This window comes from Diaphorina citri, unplaced genomic scaffold, assembly GCF_000475195.1.
Source record: "Diaphorina citri unplaced genomic scaffold, Diaci psyllid genome assembly version 1.1 scaffold679, whole genome shotgun sequence".
NCBI classification, from domain to species: domain Eukaryota; kingdom Metazoa; phylum Arthropoda; class Insecta; order Hemiptera; family Psyllidae; genus Diaphorina; species Diaphorina citri.
In genome coordinates, this window is record NW_007378112.1 from 5,759 (window position 1) to 29,770 (window position 24,012).

Consider the following 24,012-nt stretch of genomic DNA (forward strand, 5'->3'; position numbering starts at 1 on the left):
CAACTCTGGCTTCCCTTCAGAACGAATAAATCTTTCGCCTTTTACTAAAGATTTCCGTGGAGGGGAGCAATTGATGAGTCTAAATCAATTTTTCGTGCTCTTGGCTTCGGCCGAGGCGTAATCTTCAAATTTAAAGATCCTTTTCCGAGGAATTAGTGAGAGTAATACCTATTGTTAGTTGTTACAAAATTAGAATTGATATAAAACGATATTTACAGACCTAAAAATGAGAATTGTTAGATTTTTATACTGCTCAAATCGAACTCGAGTCTCTTTAAACCAGCATTAGGCTACTAATTACCATTTTTGTGGTGAAATTTCTCGAACAGTTGAGGATAAAATTCCATACCTCGCCTCGGCTGAGAATCAAACCCACGCCCTCCTGATTACCAGGCGAGCGTCTTGACCACTATACCACGAAGGCAGGCAAATCTACCACAGACTATTACTCCGTACCAGAACACACCCCAAACATATCAGTTGCACCGCAAACCAACCGTTGGGTCTCTCCGCATGGGATAAGAACGGATAGAAGAAGTTAGAAGGCAACTTGATCTCATATACCGGGGGTTCCGGAAACTTGGTGAACACGGTATTGGGCACGCGCACAAACCGTACCGACCACTTGAGGTCGACTGCGCACGCGAGGTTCTTACACGCCAGCTGCGCATGCGTAGTAGATTCCACCGCTGCGCCGACGATTTTTACCGCGGGGTTATCGTATATCCCGGAATAAGCTGTGATAACCTTCAGGTTTATCCCTGTTATTAGGTTACCGCATGGGAGGGGGGTAGAGCGAGACGTAGGGGAGGGGTACCAGAGGAGGGGCGTCCAGTCATGCAGGTTGTAGATGGAGGGATCCCCGGTGGAGGCGATGTAGGTGTCCGGGTCCAAATATGGGACAGGACCCAGGAGGAGCTTGAATATCTGGTGGCGTGGGGAAGAAGGGGAATTTTGCTGATGAGTAGTGATGAGTATTTTATTTTATAGGTACCTATACCTACAGTGTGTTCATAAAGTGCCTGGCCACCCTCTTATGTAGTAATAGTAATAGTAGTGTAGGGGAGGGGTACCAGAGGAGGGGCGTCCAGTCATCCAGGTTGTAGATGGAGGGATCCCCGGTGGAGGCGATGTAGGTGTCCGGGTCCAAATATCGGACAGGACCCAGGAGGAGCTTGAATATCTGTTGGAGTGGGGAAGAAGGGAAATTTTGCTGATGAGTAGTGATGAGTATATTATAGGTACCTATACCTACAGTGTATTCATAAAGTGTCTGGCCACCCTCTTATGTAGTACTCTTATATATTCTTTTTCTTCTCAGCAGTAGGCTACTACTATTATTGTGGTCAAATTCTCAAATTATATTGAGGATAAAATTCCATACCTCGGCTGGGATTGAACCCTTATGGGCTGGGAGGGATAGTACTCTTATATTCTTTTTCTTCTCCTTTTCTTGTGTTCAGACGGGGTCGGCGTGTTTCATTAGCGCCCAATCAGTCCTAGGATGTTCGCTTTTGGGTTGACATTTGGTTTTGGCTACAAAATTTTACGAGCTAATTTAGGTAGTGTTTTGGGTTCTACGATCAAATTTCTCGTGCAAAAAGCGATAGCTGATCAACAGGAAAAGCCCTTCATGTCTTACTTTTTGTTTGTTTACAGTATGCTTTAGACCGCCAAAAGGATTTTCATGAGCCATCCGCCTTGAATCGTACGTAGGTATTGGAGTAATTTCACAATAGTGGCCAAAAATTGATTCTTGACGCTTGTCCATCCGTAGTCCCAGGGTAACTTTCTTCCACCCGTTGACCCGGGCATTAGTTTTGCTAATAAACTATTTACTATTCTCCATGATTATTTCATTAAACCAAGAATTTTTACATTGGATGCTTTTCGCACTCAACCTTTGCTATTTCTTTAGCAAGGGAAATTTCAGGCTGGTATGCTCCCTGTTTAATGTCCCAAGAGCCCAAGTCCCAAGACCTATCAGAGAACTGTTCACACTTACATGTCTCTGTATAGCCTCACACTCCGTAAACTCCTTCAGATCGCTACAAAATTTTACGAGCGGATACATTGGATGCTTTTCGCACTCAACCTTTGCTATTTCTTTAGCAAGGGAAATTTCAGGCTGGTATCCTCCCTGTTTAATGTCCTAAGACCTATCCGAGAACTGTTCACACTTACATGTCTCTGTATAGCCTCACACTCCGTAAACTCCTTCAGATCAAATTCGAACCTGACATCACTCGCTCGTTAATATCAAACAGTAAATTCCTACGAGTATTGCCGTCACATTTCCCTTCAGCTGGTGTACAGACGGGGTCGGCGTTTTTCGTCAGCCCTCAATCAGCCCTAGGGTGATCGCTTTTGGGCTGACATTTGGTTTTGGCTACAAAATTTTACGAGCGGATACATTGGATGCTTTTCGCACTCAACCTTTGCTATTTCTTTAGCAAGGGAAATTTCAGGCTGGTATGCTCCCTGTCCTAAGATCTATCAAGAATTTTTACATTGGATGCTTTTCGCACTCAACCTTTGCTATTTCTTTAGCAAGGGAAATTTCAGGCTGGTATGCTCCCTGTTTATTGTCCCAAGACCTACTGATCTATTAATTAATAATTCTTCTCTATGATCTAGTGTTCGATTTCACACCTTAATTAACAAGGCGACCTTCACCAGATGTGTGTATGTTGCTCGTATGAGTTGTATGTGGTAATGCAGGATTTATTATTTCATTTTAGACAGCTAAATCTGCTAGATATCCATCTGCTACATAGCCTAGGGGAGGTAGTATTGACCTGGCACATCCTAACACAGGAGGTCTTGTTTACCAATGTCCAAGAATGGTGTGTCCAAGTGCTTTTCTTCTTGAAATGTGGAATATCGCGTGCTACTGCATGGCTTTTCCCGGCTCCACTCAGACTCGGTGAGACGTTAATGTAAGGAAGCGAGTAGGTTGTCACCGAACGGAGGTTAAATTTAAAGTCAATCCAGTTAAACTATTAAGCAATATGAGTGATATTACGATCATCATAAGACCAATCTTCTTCTTTTTCTTCACCTTTTCCCGTGTACAGACGGGGTCGGCATTTTTCGTCAGCCTCTCAATCATCAGCCCTAACTAGGGTGATCGCATTGGGCTGACATTTGGTTTTGGCTACCTTCTATTGCTTAATTCGATTGAGAATGACTTCATTGACTTCAAAGATTATCCTTTTAGCTTAGAAAAAGTGTTAAGTAGGTATGTACCCACGACTTTCCACGACTCGTGTGATGTTCACACCAGATTTTTTTCTTCGCCTTTTCCCGTGTACCTAATACACACGGGGCCGGCGTTTTTCGTCAGCCTCTCAATCAGCCCTAACTAGGGTAATCGCATTGGGCTGACATTTGGTTTTGGCTACCTTCGATTGCTTAATTCGATTGAGAATGACTTCAAAGATTAGCCTTTTAGCTTAGAAAAAGTGTTAAGTAGGTATGTACTCTATACCTTTCTTTCAACTTACCAAAAACACCAACACTGGTCGCGTTCAAAATCCAAATCGGCTGACCGACTTTGTAGCTCGGATTGTGCGGCAACCGATCCAGGGAGTATGGACTTGACGTTCGCAGCACGGCCTGACTCCAGGTAGGGCGTTTTCGACGGTCGAACACCTTGGCGAAGTTTTTCAGCGTCGTGATTGGGCGTATACCTTTCTTTGAACTTACCAAAAACACCAACACTGGTCGCGTTCAAAATCCAAATCGGCTGACCGACTTTGTAGCTCTGATTGTGCGGCAACCGATCCAGGGAGTATGGACTTGACGTTCGCAGCACGGCCTGACTCCAGGTAGGGCGTTTTCGACGGTCGAACACCTTGGCGAAGTTTTTCAGCGTCGTGATTGGGCGGAAATGGGTGAAGTTGGTTTTCGATCTGGAGAGAGAAGGAAGTGAAGTAACCGATCGATTCTACAATAGATTATTTCGATAGGTTTACCTAATCTAATTGAAAAAAAAAAGACACGATACTCCCCCATCAGGTGCCAGTGAAGTTGGTTTTCGATCTGGAGAGAGAAGGAAGTGAAGTAACCGATCGATTCTACAATAGATTATTTCGATAGGTTTACCTAATCTATTGAAAAAAAAAGACACGATACTCCCTCATCAGGTGCCAGATTAAGGGCATTAAAAAGTAACCCGTTGAAATATCGTAATCAGAATTCGAGTGCAATTTTCCCGTATGACAAACAAGCGCGTTACCAAAGGACCCTTGCCCCCAAAATCGAAAACCCGAAATCAGGTAACTAGGTAATCAAATCGAATAATAGCGATCTTGGATTCTAGGATGATCGATTTTCTTCACAAACCTGAGGTTTTCTGCCCCCAAAATCGAAAACCCGAAATTAGGTAAATAGGTAATCAATTTTATCATAGGTAGATTATTTGGTCACATGACTATCGAATAATATGTGAATCGATTGATCCACATACCTATATTATCGAATAATAGCGATCTTGGATTCTAGGAAGATCGATTTTCTTCACAAACCTGAGGTTTTCCGTTTCAATGCAGAGTAGAGAGTTGTCCGGCTGAGTGACAATATAGTGGGGGGAGTTCTTAATGTAGATGAGCTGCTTGGAGAAGCAATACTGCGAGGAGGAGAGGATGGGAAGAGGAAGACAGTGGGAGAACACTAGACGGTCCCGGGCAGAACAATCGTTGTCACAACAGCAGTTGATGTCGCACACACCCTTCTGGAAAATGAACAAGCGATGAACAAACGATAGACAAAATAAACAAGTAATGGAAAATGAAGGAAAAGAAAAGGAAAAAATAAAAAATAAAGGCGGTTTTGTCAACATCTCCAAACCATCTAGGACATTTTTCAGGCTCTCAGAGAATTCGAAAAATGTTTTAAACCAACTTCCGTCATGGAAAATTTAGTAGGTAATGGAAAATGAAGGAAAAGAAAAGGAAAAAATAAAAAATAAAGGCGGTTTTGTCAACATCTCCAAACCATCTAGGACATTCTAGGATGTTTTTCAGGCTCTCAGAGAATTCGAAAAATGTTTTAAACCAACTTCCGTCATGGAAAATTCGGGAAAGTTGCGAACTCCACAGAATGATGCGTGGAGCAGCCTAGAATCATGATCCGAGAAGTCTAATTCTAAGATCGAACCCAAAATGGAAACACTGAACTAAATGACTAATTCCACACTTACAGTAATATCACAGGGACAGTCCTGTACAGCGACTCTCGTGATTGGATTCCTCGGTATGGACGTGGTCTTGTGTGTCAGCTTTGTATCATCTTCATTTACAGCCAGTGTTGGTACTGCTACACCTCCGCTTCTGTCAGCTCCCAATTGGATCACTGAAGTTAAGTAACGTTGCATGTGGTTGAATGGGTGACCATCATCTGGATGGACAATCGCATGCCGCTGGATTTACGAGCACCTACTAAGATTAATGTAGGTGGGTACCTTGACGCCGAAAGGACGGAAACCCATGGTTACTGGAAAGTGGCAGTTTTTTTTCTTCTGGTTCGAGAGTCAGTCCTCCCCAGTACCAGTCACAGGAGGCTTCCTTTTTTTTTTTAGGGGGTTTAACAGAGGTAACAAACAGATGTAACAACAGAATTATCGTCCCAAAATCGAAATAGAGAGGAGAAAGCCAGCCGTTCGCGTTCTGAGAACGAACCTTACCTGTTCAGGATAAGCTCGGGAGGGAATGGAATCTGGCCCTTACAAGGCAAGCGCGATACTCTCTTAGTTAACTAGGCTGACTCCTCATTCTTACCTAAAGGCCTCCACGTGTGGCAATCAATGTTGTGCGTTCCAGGAGACATGGGGACATTGGTGAATCCATACCCGTATATCTCGCCCCGGCCAAACTTATCGTAGTGGTACACCTGTAGGTGAAGCTTAGGCCAGCCCTGGACACCGCGAGTGGCGAAATGAACGTCGATAGGGTGACTCCACACGGTGAGTTTGTCGTAGACGGGCGAGTCGACTTGCGTCTGGCCTTCCTTCTTGCCGGAGATGAGCTTCCAGTTGGTACCTTGTGGAATGCGAGGAGGAGGAGGAGGAGGAGGAGGAGGAGAATTAAATTTATTTCACTCCTTTGTTGCGGCCCTACGTCCCCCTTGCTTATCGTAGTGGTACACCTGTAGGTGAAGCTTAGGCCAGCCCTGGACACCGCGAGTGGCGAAATGAACGTCGATAGGGTGACTCCACGCGGTGAGTTTGTCGTAGACGGGCGAGTCGACTTGCGTCTGGCCTTCCTTCTTGCCGGAGATAAGCTTCCAGTTGGTACCTTGTGGAATGCGAGGAGGAGGAGAATTAAATTTATTTTACTCCTTTGTTGCGGCCCTACGTCCCCCTAAGGGATTCAAGGATGTAAGTCAAGTTACTCCTAAAGGTGCGTCCAACTGTTCAAACATGGTCGACCGGCCGTCGAACCCAAAATGGAAACACTGAACTAAATGACTAATTCCACACTTACAGTAATATCACAGGGACAGTCCTGTACAGCGACTCTCGTTATTGGATTCCTCGGTATGGACGTGGTCTTGTGTGTCAACTTGGTATCATCTTCATTTACAGCCAGTGTTGGTACTGCTACACCTCCGCTGGCACCAACTCCATTGGCTCCTACTCCACTAGCTCCACCATTGGCCTCTGTTACTCCAACTGTTGGCTCAACAGCACCTTCCGTGATTGGTTCATCAGTATTGACAGTGAGTACAGTAACTGTTGGGTTGTCAACACTAGGTGTGACTCCAGACTCCTCTGCAATGCTGTCTGGAATCACCTCGTTGGTCTTTTCCGATTTTGCTATCTTCCCATTGAGAACTTCTTCTGTAAGGGTTCCTTTCTCTACGTTTGAACTCCTCTTGTCCACTACGATTTCATGATCCAAGTCTGCTAAAGGTTTTGTTGTGATTTTGCTATCTTCCCATTGAGAACTTCTTCTGTAAGGGTTCCTTTCTCTACGTTTGAACTCCTCTTGTCCACTACGATTTCATGATTCAAGTCTGCTAAAGGTTTTGTTGAGTCGCTGAACTCTTCAAACGGTGTGTTCTGTTTGTTTTTTCTATCCACATCTTCAGGAATATTGTCCACAATCTTTTCTTTCCGATTCTTGAGTTTCTCACTATGATTTCCATCTTTTGGGGTATTCTCATCATCCTTTTTCGGCACGTCACAACTTCTTCTGTAAGGGTTCCTTTCTCTACGTTTGAACTCCTCTTGTCCACTACGATTTCATGATCCAAGTCTGCTAAAGGTTTTGTTTTGTCGCTGAACTCTTCAAACGGTGTGTTCTGTTTGTTTTTTCTATCCTCATCTTCAGGAATATTATCCACAATCTTTTCTTTCCGATTCTTAAGTTTCTCACTATGATTTCCATCTTTTGGGGTATTCTCATCATCCTTTTTCGGCACGTCAACAATGACTAGTCTCTCCTTCTCCACCCCAGGTGTTACTTTGCCTTCAGCATTCAAGTTCAATGTTCTCGTGACCAAAGTGTTTGGAGTGACGCCCATGTCTGGATGACAGGCATGCGTGCCATTACCCTCATGTTCAGAACATGAGATTGTTTTCGTTAGCAATCTGCTTGTGGAAGTTGTAAGTGATTTGATGTCTTCACAGTTAGATTGACGAAGAGTTATGACTAGCATCAACAGGACAAGGTACGTAGTGTGGTAACTTATCATGATTGTTTGAAATGTACCTGATTCTTCGTTAGCAATCTGCTTGTGGAAGTTGTAAGTGATTTGATGTCTTCACAGTTAGATTGACGAAGAGTTATGACTAGCATCAACAGCACAAGGTACGCGGTGTGGTAACTTGTCATGATTGTTTGAAATGTACCTGAGAAATTTCAATTTCAATTTCTATTGTTTGAAACATTGGTAAGAATGGAAGACTATCAGAAAACAAGAAGACAGGTGAGAATTTGGTTTTCGTATGTTTTTAGTTTTATTTTATTTACAAAAATATATCAAACACTAGGAAAGTTTTCATGATAAAAAAAGAGTCAAGGATAAAGGAGAGAGATCAACAATTAAGAACTTTCATGGCAAGAAACAAGAAAAAATGAATCACATTCATATTGAAAGAATCAACAATGAATTTTGAAAGAGACAAGACTTTCACAAGAAACTAATAAATACCTAGTCAATTATTACTCGGGCATAGAACATGATAAAAAAAGAGTCAAGGATAAAGGAGAGAGATCAACAATTAAGAACTTTCATGACAAGAAACAAGAAAAAATGAATCACATTCATATTGAAAGAATCAACTATGAATTTTGAAAGAGACAAGACTTTCACAAGAAACTAATAAATACCTAGTCAATTATTACTCGGGCATAGAGTTCTCGTGACCAAAGTATTTGGAGTGACGCCCATGTCTGGATGACAGGCATGCGTGCCATTACCCTCATGTTCAGAACATGAGATTGTCGGGCATAGAATAGTTGATGCTAAAGATTTAATGACTACTTTTGTGAGCTCAGATAATATGGCACTCACCTGTCTAATTTGGTATCAAGAGTTGCAGAGTGTATGGAGTTGTCAAATAGCTCCAAGTCCTTCTGAATAGATTAAATGACTAGGAAGAAGGTATGAAGGTTGAAGTGTCTTAGGGGTGGTAGTTGCCACCGTAGGAAGAGTATCCTCCCGAGTATTCACCTCCGTAACCATGACCATAACCAGAACCATAACCTGAGCCATAGAAAAAAAAAAAAAAAAAAAAAATGTTAAAAGTTAAAAGTAAAATGCGAAGTTTCAGAGCACGTGTTTCACGTGTTTGGTTTGAAGTGTGGACAAAATTTAAAATGGCGCCACTCAAGTGCTGCTCCGCTCAACTAGAAACACCGGACAGACCGAATCCATGGGATTTTTTATTTAAAATCCCTTTTTTTATTTAAAATCCCTTTCTCAAAAGGGAATTCTCCCACACATTGGAGTCATTGGAATTGATTGCCACGAACTTTTGATTGAATCGTTGAATAATTGATTTTGAGAGATGAGAGCTGATTGCTGAACTTGACGAAGAGTTATGACTAGCATCAACAGCACAAGGTACGCGGTGTGGTAACTTGTCATGATTGTTTGAAATGTACCTGAGTTAATACCTACGTGTAATTAGGTAGACGATACGTCTATTTTTTAATTAGCATTAAGTTCTAAAGTGAGCGTGTTTGAAAAAATGTTGCTCAAACTTGAAAAAAAAAAAATAAATAAATAAAAAAATAGCTAGATGTCTCGTGACTCGAGATTAAGTAACTTGAAGATTTACTTCAATTCGGCTAAAATTTCAGTCGGATTAGGTAGACGATACGTCTATTTTTTAATTAGCATTAAGTTCTAAAGTGAGCGTGTTTGAAAAAATGTTGCTCAAACTTGAAAAAAAGTAGCTAGATGTCTCGTGACTCGAGATTAAGTAACTTGAAGATTTACTTCAATTCGGCTAAAATTTCAGTCGTATTAGTAGCGGCAATTAACTTTAATCAATGTCGACAAAAAAATCCGAACTTGGCTTTATCACGGTCGCCGAAATGACCCATCAGAATGTCTTTGAAGGTCTTCTTATGTAACGCGATAACGTGTTTACTTTTTCAGTTATGTATGTAGATCTGTAAATCTGTTATTAGTACCTACCTACTTGGATACGGTAAGTTGGCAGATATTATAGTTATTTGAGTCTTTATTTTATCACTTCATTATATTTATTACACAAAGGTATTTATTTGTTCATTTATTCATTAATTTACTTTTACTAAATACCTATGCTCTTCCTTTTTTATGGGGACTAAAGTCACGTAATGGCGTAAGTACAAGTACATTAGTAAGTCATATTATACCTAGTTGAGTCTTCATTTTTATCACTTTATTATATTTATTACACAAAGGTATTTATTTGTTCATTAAATTTATTTACCTATTAGTTTACTCTCACTAAATACTTGTAACTTTTTCTTTTTTTTTATGGGGCTAAAAGTCTCGTAATGGCGTAAGTACAAGTACATTAGTAAGTGTACATTAGGGTAAGTACAAGTACATTAGGGTAAGTACATTATAGTGGCGTAAGTTCATTAGTTATTTTGTATTTTCTCAAATTTCAGGAGTTTGACAGTTTCGATTAAGCTTCGATTCCATACTTATCGAAGTTTCTCAGTATAATAGACAGCTCGAGATGAACGCAGCCCATAGCTTCAGTGTGTAGACGATATCGGTCCAACCCGGTATATACCAAATCCGGAGATTTCAGTTGAGGACCTCCACCGAGAAATTGACGCGTGAATTCATCATGCATACCACCTGTTGGGGAAGAAGTGAAGTGATACTAAAATTATTTCACGAAAAGCGACGCCGCGGCACATTGAGTTTCTGTCAGTTAATAGACAGCTCGATATGAACGCAGCCCATAGCTTCAGTGTGCAGACGATATCGGTCCAACCCGGTATATACCAAATCCGGAGATTTTAGTTGAGGACCTCCACCGAGAAATTGACGCGTGAATTCATCATGCATACCACCTGTTGGGGAAGAAGTGGAGTGATACTAAAATTATTTCACTAAAAGCGACGCCACGGCACATTGAGTTTCTGTCAGCTCCCAATTGGGTAGACGATATCGGTCCAACCCGGTATATACCAAATCCGGAGATTTCAGTTGAGGACCTCCACCGAGAAATTGACGCGTGAATTCATCGTGCATACCACCTGTTGGGGAAGAAGTGGAGTGATACTAAAATTGTTTCACGAAAAGCTTTTTTTTTCAAAAAAAAAAAAAAAAAAAAAAAAAATAGGTAGAATACCTATATAGGTACTAATTTTCAATCACAATTTATTTATGTAGAAACTCTGATTACAGACTTTATTGTATTTTAATGAAATTGTATAATATTGATTTATTGTCCAAATCACTATTAATAAACATGGCATTAGAACATTAGATACATTTTCATTTCCTTTTCCAAGTAGGTATAGGTACTATAGGCAGAGTAACCTGTCAATGTCTTAGGACTTAGACAGACATAGACAAGTTACTTACAGTTCAAATAAAAAAGTGCCCCAGCCCCATCAATCAGTCAAGTGAAGACTTTTCCAGTTGTATCTGGCTGAGGGACATTGGCTGATGGAAGTTTGTATGGCTGAGGGACATTAGAACTTTTTCTTTTGTTGAACCCGCTTCTTTTTTGTGCTGAAAAAACGCTGTTGACATACCAGTTTGCCAGAGGACAGTTTCTTTTTTCTTCTTGCTACAGGATTACCTTTGGGGGTCAAATCTGATTTAATAAGAGTTTTCAATTGCTTTACACGTGTTATAATCAGTTTCATATGATTGATATTATCAATTTTATCTATTTGAGGGAGAAAAGCTGTTAGTTCATCTTTAAGTTTGGTTTTCAAAATTTCCAATGGATTCATATCAGATCTATTTGAAAGTGAACTGACATGAATTTGAATTTCCTCTTCTTTGTCACGAGATGCTTGTAGGGTTTCTTCACTAGGTAAACTTACTTCTTCAACATCAGTTTGCATTAGCCTGCACACAAGGTGAATGTGCTTACACATATTACCCTTAATTAGATAATCAGTACAAGTACATGTGTACTTATGAATGCAAGCCAAACATTCCTTACAAAACAAAGGACACACATCAATATTGCAAGGCTTAAATTCATTTAAACAAACAGTATGTTTTAAATCACTGACAGTTTCTGAATCTACCACCCAGAAACCATTACCTGTTACAACAGTTTTCAGGGACATACTTTCAGACATGGCATGTTTTTTCTTTATGATGTTAATCTTACAACTATTTTTACCTGTGTATATTTTAATCAGTCTGTTAACTTGTTTGTCACGTAAAAACTTTAGTAGAAGGTCCAAGCTTTTGTCTAGCCGCCTTAATTTATTACCTTTCATGTAGACATGCTTGATCACCCTATGCATAGCTTCTAAATACATGTTGGTGTTAATATTGGAAAACAATCTATGGCAATATGCCCAATTTTCTACTCTGTTTAGATAGTACGTTTCAAAATATTCCCTGAAATTACTTAGGTCTTTGTCTTGGCCCAACATTTGAAGAAATTCTTGAAGTAAAACCACAAACTTCTCTTTACATGTTTCTGTTTGCAGTTTTTTCAACATCCTGTATACTACAATCTTTTTATCCTTTGCTATTAGGTTTATCTTGCCTTGCCACGCTCGGTCAACATGCCACGTACAGAGCAACTTCTTTGCAGTGGAACCCATAACATTTTTCCAAGAATTGTAGTACTGCGGAGCATCATCACTCATGAAAGTAGATGCATTGATTGTCCCAATTTTCTCCTTAATTGAGTTGAGAAACAATGACAAGGTTGTCTCATCCTCCTTATTTGCATATAAGAAAGCAACAGGAAAACCTTCACCAAAATCATCAACAGTTAAGACTGTAATTAGATTAAAATCATAAGGGTTTGTACCATGAGTACTGTCCATACAAATTATTCCATTGGTACCAAATTTCTTCAACATGGCTTCCTGAGCCTTAGACATGATACCAAGTACAAAATCTTGTTTGTCCAATACAGGATGAACTTCTCCCTGATTTTTATACAAGATAACAACATTTTCAGTGCTATCTTTACTTTCTTCGACAAACATAGCAACGCTGGTCAAATCATTTTCATCCCTTTGTACACTTGATGTCAGACCTATGCACTGCTCTATCCTCTGAATTTGTCTCTTGCTTATGAGGTGAATTCTCTCGCATGTGCCTTTTATTGAGTCCCTCACTTGGTCTAACACTGTGTCAGCTGGCACACCTTGCAAGAGTTTGCCAGCAATCAAATCTCTGTCCAATTTGCTAAGCGGTAGATGTTCCAATTCTATGTCATGACCAAAATGGTCTTTGAAGAATGTCACTTTTACTACATTGTCTAAAGTCTTGAAGTGTTCCACAATCATAGAGGATGTACAGTGGTTGTTGATTTTCCATGTACCTTGACTTTTCAAATCTTTACTCGTTTCTTTTCCTTTCCTTTTATAAACACCTGAAAGCAAGAATAAGAACAATTTTAGGTGGATGGTTAAACATAATAAATAAACAAAACACACACTACCTTACTCTGTGATTGATTCTTGGTTTTTAGTGACTTTTGTCCTCTTTCCAAGCCTTTGGTGCAATGGGACTTTACAGTCTTTAGCCAGCAGTCTAAACAAAGCCTTACAATTAAAGAAATAACCCAATATAAATGAAGCTTGTGAATAGATCATATCTATAACATCTAGTTAGTATAAATTATCTTTGAATCTGCTGCTGTAAACTATGACACCTGATATCTGTGCCTTGTCAAATTGTTATCTTCTTCTTCTTCTTCTTCTCCTCCTTCTTCTTAACTACCCCCAATTCATTTTCCATTCAACACTTTGGCTGATCTCCTTTGTCATCAGGCAACCTGCTGATGTGCAGGAAGGTGACTCTTTATGAGTTTTTTCTTCTAAGGCAAAGGTGACACTGGAAGTGCATGCATGCATGCATGCAGATTCAGGCAATACAAATTCAAGCAAAAATTTCAAATAGATTAGTCGCTCTCGAAAATGTCTACTAGGTAGATGAAATATGTCGGGCAGAGAAAAAAGTAAGTGAATCCTAGTCAAATATAAAGTTTTTAATACTAGATTAGATTTAATAGAAGTGGATTAGATCCACATGCATAAATTTAGATCTAGTCTACCTATTTGAAATGTTTGCCTAAATTTGCATGCATTTACTTCCAGTGTCACCTTTGCCTTAGATACCTACACTGTTTTATTTTGTTTACTAAATATTTTGGAGTAAATTTCTTGGAAATCTAGTTGAAGGTGAGTTGTTTTTTATAAATCTAAATACTAAAAGAAAAAAAAATATGAGTACTGTGACCATGGTTAAATTTTATGATTACATCAGTTTGTAACATTTCTTCTTATTTTCTTTAAAAAATCCCGTCTATTTCAGATCTGAACAGTTTATCTGTTCGACCACCTAAACCCTACATCAAAATAGAAGGAGACACAACAAAACCCATGAAAGTGTCAGTCATTGAAAGCTACGCTGACAACCCATTAGTCGTAGGACCCAGATATCAGGTGGAGGATTTCCGATACGAGTGGGCAACTTATCCAGGACTCAAAACATCTGGAGTTTTCCGTAAGTAAAACCTATTTTTTCTAAATAATTTCTAAGGTGAAACAAATCAAGCCTGAAATCGAATAAATCTTTCGCCTTTTACTAAAGATTTCCGTGGAGGGGAGCAATTGATGAGTCTAACTCAATTTTTCGTGCTCCCGGCGTAAGTCGGAGCGTAATCTATTAATAGAATTCTAGGTATTTCTAAAAGAAAATCGACATCAAATCCATTTGTTCAGGCGTTCAGGGTATTTTTCTATCGGGTTTTTAAGGTCTCATGTTCATTTTATGGTCCATTTTTGAACGCTTCTAGAACTACTCGTCTACAATGCATTTCACCGTGATCCTGTAGAGCCAAGGATTCAACTTACACTTCCAACAACTCTCTTTCTCGCCAAGACAAGTGCAACCAATGCAACACAGGACCTCATGATGTGCATCATCTGTTCCATTGCCCAGCTCACCCAACTACATTGACAGTATGAGACCTTTGGGATAAACCAAAAGATGTTGCCTTATTCCTGGACTTGGATCTCAGAGAAGAACATACCGTAGAAATTTGATGACTCGCTGCCTGCTGCTACAACAACAACAACAACAACAACTCTCTTTCTCTTAGCATGTTCCGTAACTCCGATGCCTCTCTAGTTCTCCTCCTAGTCGTTCTGCAAACGTCAAGCATCCTATGTATCATCATGGGCATCCTGTGCCAATCCAACGAAAGTTTCAACCTTATCGTCCTCTAGTTCAGGGGTTCCCAAACTTTTGAGTACTGCGTACCACCTGACACCTCAAGGTTCTCTCGGCATACCATCAAACATCAATTTTGTGTGGTTTGGGGGTCAAATAAATACCACTAGTTGTACGCGTACCTCACATTGGGAACTTCCCTCTAGTTCAGGGGTTCCCAAACTTTTGAGTACTGCGTACCACCTGACACCTCAAGGTTCTCTTGGCATACCATCAAACATCAATTTGTGTGGTTTGGGGGTCAAATAAATACTACTAGTTGTATACGCGTACCTCACATTGGGAACCTCTGCTCTAGTTTCACTTGGAAAGGCCACTTCTAAAAGCCACAATGCAACCGGTATGTCAGGCACTAGCGAACCTTGAGTCTACTCTGCGACTGCGGCATTTGACACGCAACTCCGGGTCGGAAAGGATTCACCGACTTTATCGACGCTGCCGAAAATGAGAAGATTAACACAGCTTTTTGTGAAACATTGCATTGTATGGATTTGAAAATAAAAACGTTTAACGCGATTATCTCGAAACTACATATGTTTTTGCAGTTATACCCATCTTCCAGATCACGCCTAAATTATGTCTCAATACGGGCTAGCTGATTTTTCCCCACCATTTTGCTTCTACCATTCTTTGCTAAAGTTCAAAGAATGATGAAGAATTTCGTCAAAGTTGATGGTATTCAAACCATCATTCAAAATTCTTACATGTAATATGCAATTTTGTATGAAATAAATTTGGAACCTGATAATAAGATGAGTCCACACCCGTGGTGGTTTCAATTCGACACTCCTTACTTAAAACTACTGTCTGTGTTTTGGAGCATCTACGATCGGCCCTACGTCCCCCTTAGGGATTCAAGGATGTAAGTCAAGTTACTCCTAAAGGTGCGTCCAACTGTTCAAACATAGTCGACCGGCCTTCGATCGATGTCGATCCACATCGATTCAAAATAAATTCATATCGACGACGGCCGTCGACTATGTGTGAACACACCTTAATGCTATCAGATCGTGTGAACACACCTTAATGCTGCATGGCGGAAAAAGCTCGAGACCTATATTTCTGTCAGACAGTCTGATCGTGAATGGCGCGGGCATAAGCGGGGATTAAAAAGTGTGAAGTTCAGCTTATGAGAAGTCCTTCCTCACTCATGGAATAGGCCTCCTCTGGTTTGATAGAGGGAACAGGGACTGTAACAACGGGGGTCTTTTCGTTCCGAAATCGAAGAGAAGAGGACAGAATAGGAGAAAGCCAGCCGTTCCAAGAACAAACCTCATCTGTTTAGGATAAAGTTCTTCCGGGACAGAATCGAACCCATGACTTAGTGCTTACAAGACAGACGCTCTACCTTTCCAAGCTAACTAGGCTGGCTGAATTTAACCTTCAGAACTTTTTGTCAACCTGAATGATGAAAAATTTGACTTACCAAAACTAATAGGTGCCTATTCTATATTAGAAGAAGAAAGAAGGGTAAACTACATAGAGCAGATCTAGTTTAAACTACAACTTGTAAGTTCAGAGTTTGAAACCATCCCCACACACTACTTGTCCTCTTAAGGAACTACTTTTTTATTCATGTTTGTCTTTATTTAATTAATGTTTGATCAAATGATCACTTCGTGTGGACACTTTGTGGCAACTTGAAGTGCGAGTTTTTTATCACTACTGTTTTTTTCTCCATTTTATTTCCAAAACAAGAGGTTAGATAGAGGGGCCTGTAAGGACAGAGCGTTTTGTCCCGAAGTAAAAGAGAGAAGGAAGACAGGATAAGAAAGCAAAAAAAACTATAATTTTTAGGATAAAGTTTACCCCGGACGGAAATCGAACCCCCGACCTAGAGCTTACAAGGCAGAACTAGTGGTTCAATGAAAGCTACGTGATACGAGTATTTTTCTTTCAACCTCAACATAAACAATTTTAATAACGCCTGCACTAGAGGAAGGAAAGAAATAAACTAGATCGCACTCTCCTGGCCGCGTCCAGTGTGACCACTCAGAACGCGGCGGCCTGCAGCCTGCGGCCAGGCCGCGTTCTGTGTGACCGGTCCTTCAATAATATTAAATATAATAATTATTATGCGTTAGGTTTTAGGCACACTTTGTGGGCACATTACCGTACTATACAAAAATCCCTAAAATACGTATTTTTTCTCGAAGCGTCTTTGGGAGCAGTTGAAATTGGTAAAAAATATTAATAAATGGTCGATTCCTTCGTAAAAAGTAGTGAAAAATCCAAATCTGAGGTCAAAACTTGGAAAGCGCTCTGACAAATGCTGAGAGCATCAAAAATTGAGTTCGATTCATCAATTACTCCCCTCAACGGAAATCTTTAGGAAAAGGCAAAAGATTAATCGCAAGCTAAAGTTGACTCACAGGTTATTAGCGCCTGGCAAAGTATGCAATACGCACTTATTTTATCAAGAAAAGTCCGTTCTTTGTATGAGAGGTTCACTCACATGTGATTTTGTATCGTAGAACTTCTCACTCCTTTGAAGATTCAATGTGAGGGTTGGTCCCACTTGTGATTCCCTTAAGCGTCTTTGACCTTATTCGTATTTTCACTTTGCTCCCCGAGTGAAACTGTAAAAGTTACAAAGTAGGTAAAATTGGGTTTACATATTCAAAACGTGGAAAATCACAAAGAAAGAACTCTGCACTAATGGGCACACTACCCGCAATACTTTGTTTCCTTTTTGTAATATTTGCAAGACTTTAAATACATTTTATCAAACAATCAGAATTTTTACATCAGTTATTAAATTTTTGCATAAATAGCAGAGGGGGCATTTAAAAGTAGGATCAATTTATATGAAATTTAAATTTCCCGGAATTTTCTGGGTTTTGGGTTTTCGATTTTTTCACAAGTCCGCCATGTTCTTCCAATGTCCAGTGAGTGCTTTTCCACAGAATACACAGAACAACAAACACTGCACTACTCAATTAGATGTATGATCACAGTTGGACATTAAACTTATCAAAAGCACAATGATTTGAACAAAAATCAAACGACACTAATTGAAAAACTCGCAAAGTTGAAAAATTGTACTTACAAAAGCTTTCATGTTGTTCCATAGCTTTCATAACCACCGTAGCCTTCATGTCCATATCCTAGACCAAACAGACCACGCTTCTCATTCTTGCCGGACTTGGCGTCGGATTTACCGTCAGAGGGAGCTGCGGCTTTCTTGTCCTCAGCCAGAACAGCTGCGGCTAACAGTAGAACACACACCTGAGAACATAATACAGGATATGTAGATTAGAATATATGCTGTGGAAACTGTTACAGTCATATGATACCTCTGAGAATGCTTGGAGACTGTTCTGGCGTAGTTCCCGAGCATGCTTAGAGGTTAATAAACACCGTAACTGTCTGTAACTCAAATTGTAGGCCCGGGAGTTAGATAGGAAAGTTTATTGACATTAAACTTTAGATCTTGACAAAGACTAATGTACTTTTAGAGACCAAGTTTAGGGATATATTAGCACCTAGTGGCTGTTCTTCAACGGAACCTTATACTCATTTACACCCTATGCCTCCGTTACTATTTGACTATTTGGATGATTTTGAAAACAAGGTTAAGCAAGGTTAGGAGTGGAGGTTTCACGCCATCACGTGATCTACCCCATGCTGAATCACGGAAAGATCTATGTTTTTGTTGGGAAAAGACCAAACAGACCACGCTTCTCATTCTTGCCGGACTTGGCGTCGGTTTTGCCGTCAGAGGGAGCTGCGACTTTCTTGTCCTCAGCCAGAACAGCTGCGACTAACAGTAGAACACACACCTGAGAACATAATACAGGATATGTCGATTAGAATATATGCTGTGGAAACGGCTACAGTCATATGATACCTCTGAGAATGCTTGGAGACTGTTCTGGCGTAGTTCCCGAGCATGCTTAGGGGTGACTGTAAAACGGGGGTTAAGGACCGGTCACACAGAACGCGGCCTGCGGCCTGGCCGACAGCTGCGGCTAACAGTAGAACACACACCTGAGAACATAATACAGGATATGTAGATTAGAATATATGCTGTGGAAACGGTTACAGTCATATGATACCTCTGAGAATGCTTGGAGACTGTTCTGGCGTAGTTCCCGAGCATGCTTAGAGGTGACTGTAAAACGGGGGTTAAGGACCGGTCACACAGAACGCGGCCTGCGGCCTGGCCTCAGCGAACTCTGTAATCTACGTAAATAAATTGTACATGCCACATTAGAGAGCGATCAGGCCGCGCGGCCTATTAGAAGAGTTGTTTGCCGCAGCGAACTCTGTAATCTACGTAAATAAATTGTACATGCCACATTAGAGAGCGATCATATGATGGGTAGATGTAGATACCTACACAAGTAGGTTGTACCTAATGGTCATAGTCAGGTTTTTGTCCCTCGTCTTTTATGGTATCCTATGTCATCTTGGCAGCCTCATGGTGAGCAGGAAGACAGCTTTTTCAGCATTTCTCTTTTCCTCTCTCTCCCTCCCTCTCTCTCTTTCTTTCTTTATCTCTCTCTCTCTTTCGCTCATCTATTTTTGGTTTGGTAGCTCGGTATTCAGAGGGCATAAGCAGAAGACGAGGGTCATCTATTTTTGGTTTGGTAGCTCGGTATTCAGAGGGCATAAGCAGAAGACGAGGGTTCAAATCTCGAACTAGCATGAAATTTCATCATTTAAAATCATGGAATTTCATCTTCATTTAAGACCATGAAATTTCATCCTCATCTGCTCACAAAGCTTGGGAAAAATTTTCTTCTTGTAAAGTTCTCGGGTTCAGTCCCTTGTGTTAGAGAAATCGATCATAATTTATCTAAAATATATACAGCCCCTTGTGTAACTGACTGACTCACTCACTCACTCACTCACTGACTCACGTATACAATTTTCTTCTTGTAAAGTTCTCGGGTTCAGTCCCTTGTGTTAGAGAAATCGATCATAATTTATCATAGTCATATTACGAACTTTTAAGACCCAATACACGGGCGAACAATTTGCTCAGACAAGTTGAGCAAATTTGTTTCTGAACTATTGGAAATCTTCTCAAACCTGGCAAGTCAAGGGTTGCGAGTTGGCAGAGGCAATATAGAAAACATGTGTTTCAGTTTTGAGTCGACGGTCGATGTCGATCGTTTGTAGTGTGGGCGCAGCTTAAAGGTTAGGTCATCCACTGAAGGATCTCTTATCAACTTATACCAGACAATTATAGCAGGTTCCACAATACATCTGACTTGCTTTTGAAATATGTAAACGAGATAATCGTAAGATATGGAGACATGAAGTCTATCGGAAAACAAGAAGGCGGATGAGAATTTGTTTTTTGTACGTTTTTTGGTTTTATTTTATTTACAAAAATATATCAAAAACAAAGAAAAATCTTTGAAAAGGAGTCAAGGAGAGAGGTAATGAGGAGAATGAAGGAAACAAAGGGAGAGAGATCAATAATAAGGAAGTTCAGTGAATGTTTCTGCCTTGAAACATGAGAATTCACATTTTTAAACAATAAACAATCAATTTTGAAAGAGACAAGATTTTCACAAGAAAGTAGATTGATTGACGCCAAAGATTGACTCAGTACTTTGTGAGCAGTGATAATATGGCACTCACTTGTCTAAAGAGACCAGCAATGGTCTAAATATAATGGAAAACCATAGAAGGCGGATGAGAATTGTTTTTTGCACGTTTTTTGGTTTTATTTTATTTACAAAAATATATCAAAAACAAGGAAAAATCTTTGAAAAAGAGTCAAGGATAAAGTTAGGGAATGAGGAGAATGAAGGAAACAAAGGGAGAGAGATCAATAATAAGGAAGTTTAGTGAATGTTTCTGCCTTGAAACATGAGAATTCACATTTTTAAACAATAAACAATCAATTTTGAAAGAGACAAGATTTTCACAAGAAAGTAGATTGATTGACGCCAAAGATTGACTCAGTACTTTGTGAGCAGTGATAATATGGCACTCACTTGTCTAAAGAGACCAGCAATGGTCTAAATATAATGGAAAACCATAGAGGCCTTCTTTCACCAAACCTGGGACTATTTCTGCATACATTCTGCACTCTCTAGGTCTAAAATTCAATGTTCCTGCATTCAAGACAGAGGCATAGTTAAAATTGACAGTACTTTAGTAAAGTACCGATTTAAGAGTTACAGAGTTTATGGACAAATAGCTCCAAGTCCTTCTGAATAGATGAAATGACTAGGAAGAAGGTATGAAGGTTGAAGTGGCTTAGTGGTGGTAGTTGTAGCTGTAGCTACCTCCAAGGTGTTCACTGCCACCGTAGGAAGAGTATCCTCCAGAGTATTCAGCTCCGTAACCATGACCATAACCAGAACCATAATGGACAAATAGCTCCAAGTCCTTCTGAATAGATGAAATGACTAGGAAGAAGGTATGAAGGTTGAAGTGGCTTAGTGGTGGTAGTTGTAACTGTAGCTACCTCCAAGGTGTTCACTGCCACCGTAGGAAGAGTATCCTCCAGAGTATTCAGCTCCGTAACCATGACCATAACCAGAACCATAACCAGAGTAACCTCCATAACCTCCATCGTAACCTCCATAGCCTCCAGATGACACGATCACTGGCTTGCTAATGTAGACTGGCTGTGGTACAGGGACTGGTACTTTTCTCTCGACAGTGACTGGGTAGGGTTTTGGTACTTCGACGGGGTATGGGCTTGGTACTGGGACCTTGACAGGGACTTTGACTGGGTATGGGACTGGCTTCTCAACTGGGTATGGGACGGGTTTCTCTACTGGCACTGGGTATGGCTTTTCAACTGGGACGGGGTAGGGTCTGTCGACTGGGACATGGACAGGGACCTTGACTGGGTAGGGGACTTTCTTCTCGACTGGGACGGGGTATGGTGCAGGGACAGCTACTGGGACCTCACGGTGCACAGTCACTTGTCTGACAATACCTTCATTAGGGCCGTAACCGTAACCTCCAGCGTAACCACCGTAACCTCCAGCGTAACCACCATAACCTCCGCCTAGACCTCCATAGTAACCACCTTCATGTCCTCCATAACCAGAGTAGGAACCATAGTCACTACCATAGCTTTCATAACCACCGTAGCCTTCATATCCATATCCTAGACCAAACAGACCACGCTTCTCATTCTTGCCGGCCTTGGCGTCGGTTTTGCCGTCAGAGGGAGCTGCGACTTTCTTGTCCTCAGCCAGGACAGCTGCGGCTAACAGTAGAACACACACCTGAGAACATAATACAGGATATGGAGATTAGAATATATGCTGTGGAAACTGTTACAGTCATATGATACCTCTCAGAATGTTTGGAGACTGTTCTGGCGTAGTTCCCGAGCATGCTTAGAGGTTTATAAACACCGTAACTGTCTGTAGCTCAGATTGTAGGCCCGGGAGTTAGATAGGAAAGTTTATTGACATTAAATTTTAGATCTTGACAAAGACTAATGTACTTTTAGAGACCAAGTTTACGGACATATTAGCACCTAGTGGCTGTTCTTCAACGGAACCTTATACTCATGTACACCCTATGCCTCCGTTACTATTTGACTATTTGGATGATTTTGAAAACAAGGTTAGGAGTGTAGGTTTCACGCTATAACGTGATCTACCCCATTCTGAATCACGGAAAGATCTATGTTTTTGTTGGGAAAATGTGTCTTGACAAAGACTAATGTACTTTTAGAGACCAAGTTTACGGACATATTAGCACCTAGTGGCTGTTCTTCAACGGAACCTTATACTCAATTACACCCTAATATGCCTCCGTTACTATTTGACTATTTGGATGATTTTGAAAACAAGGTTAAGCAAGGTTAGGAGTGTAGGTTTCACGCCATCACGTGATCTACCCCATTCTGAATCACGGAAAGATCTATGTTTTTGTTGGGAAAATGTGAAAAAAATGTGCAAAATTCGTAGGTATGTAAAACCAAACGCAAAAAATAGGCATGAAGCTTTTGAAGAAGTTCAAAACTTTGCCAGTTCTGAAACTCGAACTCAGCCAGGTTTTTCGCGGTAAGCGAGTAGAATACCACAAAGTGTTATGAATTTGATATTGATATTATGAGGCTATTCTTTAGAAAAAGAAGAAACAATATCCAAATTAAAAATCGAACAAACGAATATAATGAAAACCCTGATTGAATATTTAGTGGAACTATTAAAAATAAAAAGATTATTAGTTTTGTGGAAGAATATCATTTAGAAAAAATTCTAATTCCGCATACTATAAAAGAAGCTTCACAGCACAAATAGGTACGTATTTTAGGCTATTTCCATTTTTAATCAAATATTTTAATTTGTTTTTGTTATTTTTGAGGGTTTCAAATTTTCACAAATATCCATATGGGCTTTTCGATGCAACAACTTTATACACTGCACTAAAAACTCAATAAGTAGGTGTTAGCCAATAAATCGCCGTTGACAGTGTGTTACGTTAACAGTGTGTTAGCCAGTAAATCGCCGTTGACAGTGTGTTACGTTAACTTTTGGACATCCTGTATGTTTTCATAGTACATACTTAAAGTTATCCACCTATAGCTATTAGATAAGACAATAGGTGAGTTATTAGACATACCTACTTACATACCTGTAGGTAGGTCGTACTTAGGAGTTGCTATTAGAGATACATACTTACCTATACCTGTAGGTAGGTCGTATTTAGGAGTTACATTAGACATACATACCTACTTACCTACCTGTAGGTAGGTTGTATTTAATAGTTGCGGTCATTTTTAACTGAATCCTACCTATGTTTTACTTCGTTATTTTTGAGGGTTTCAAATTTTCACAAATATCCATATGGGCTTTTCGATGCAACAACTTTATACACTGCACTAAAAACTCAATAAGCAATAAGTAGACGTGTGATCACAGTTAAACCTAAAATTACTAAAAATTCTCAAAAGCACAATGACTCAAATTGAAATCAAATAACACTCAATGAAAAAATCGCAAAGTTGAAAAATTGTACTTACAAAAGCTTTCATGTTGTTCACTCGTAAATAAATCCAAAGTTTAAAAATTTATTTTTAAAATAAAATAATGAACTAAAGTATTTTTATTGATTCAACCACCTCGGTTTGATGATTGAATGCAAACTGATATCTTTTATACGAATTAGTTAATT

The 24,012-nt window shown here is 40.0% G+C and overlaps 3 protein-coding genes, 2 non-coding genes and 1 pseudogene across 7 annotated transcripts; 2 read left to right on the forward strand and 4 right to left on the reverse strand.

Annotated features, from left to right (window-relative positions):
- Window positions 1-117, forward strand: LOC113468240. The gene has a single exon (XR_003392071.1). It is a non-coding gene; the product is annotated as a U5 spliceosomal RNA (small nuclear RNA).
- A 3,385-nt stretch (window positions 118-3,502) lies between these two features.
- Window positions 3,503-7,527, reverse strand: LOC113468222. The gene is made up of 6 exons (XM_026824992.1): window positions 7,219-7,527; window positions 6,985-7,171; window positions 6,608-6,934; window positions 5,204-5,325; window positions 4,530-4,735; window positions 3,503-3,914 (listed from the first exon to the last, which is right to left on the reverse strand). The coding sequence occupies exons 1-6, from the start codon at window positions 7,525-7,527 to the stop codon at window positions 3,503-3,505; spliced, it is 1,563 nt and encodes a 520-aa protein (XP_026680793.1).
- Window positions 7,528-8,456: 929 nt separating this feature from the next.
- On the reverse strand, window positions 8,457-24,012 carry LOC103511135 (cuticle protein 64-like). 3 transcript variants are annotated; one of them, XM_008475849.3, is made up of 3 exons: window positions 23,861-24,012; window positions 21,419-22,109; window positions 8,457-8,712 (listed from the first exon to the last, which is right to left on the reverse strand). In XM_008475849.3, exons 1-3 carry the CDS (start codon window positions 23,870-23,872, stop codon window positions 8,630-8,632), a joined length of 786 nt encoding a protein of 261 aa, XP_008474071.1. In that variant the 5' UTR covers window positions 23,873-24,012; the 3' UTR covers window positions 8,457-8,629. The 3 variants fall into 3 exon arrangements, with proteins under 3 accessions (XP_008474071.1, XP_008474070.1, XP_026680799.1); XM_008475848.3 differs by lacking the exon at window positions 8,457-8,712 and adding an exon at window positions 20,715-21,230 and having other exon boundaries at window positions 21,413-22,109; XM_026824998.1 differs by lacking the exon at window positions 8,457-8,712 and having other exon boundaries at window positions 21,242-22,109.
- Window positions 10,820-13,178, reverse strand: LOC113468224. Its single transcript, XM_026824997.1, has one exon. It carries the CDS (start codon window positions 12,951-12,953, stop codon window positions 11,157-11,159), a length of 1,797 nt encoding a protein of 598 aa, XP_026680798.1. The 5' UTR covers window positions 12,954-13,178; the 3' UTR covers window positions 10,820-11,156.
- Window positions 14,219-14,329, forward strand: LOC113468235 (annotated as a pseudogene).
- Window positions 17,164-17,281, reverse strand: LOC113468237. Its single transcript, XR_003392068.1, has one exon. It is a non-coding gene; the product is annotated as a U5 spliceosomal RNA (small nuclear RNA).

Coding starts and splice junctions, on each gene's coding strand:
- LOC113468222 (XM_026824992.1), bottom strand. CDS start 7,527: ATGGGCGTCACTCCAAACACTTTGGTCACGAGAACATTGAACTTGAAT. Junction 7,172..7,218: donor TGGACAAGAGGAGTTCAAAC/GTAGAGAAAGGA, acceptor GTGCCGAAAAAG/GATGATGAGAATACCCCAAA. Junction 3,915..4,529: donor ATTGAAACGGAAAACCTCAG/GTTTGTGAAGAA, acceptor TTCTCTCTCCAG/ATCGAAAACCAACTTCACCC.
- LOC113468224 (XM_026824997.1), bottom strand. CDS start 12,953: ATGATTGTGGAACACTTCAAGACTTTAGACAATGTAGTAAAAGTGACA.
- LOC103511135 (XM_008475848.3), bottom strand. Junction 21,231..21,412: donor TGGAGGTTACTCTGGTTATG/GTTCTGGTTATG, acceptor TTGTCCATTATG/GTTCTGGTTATGGTCATGGT.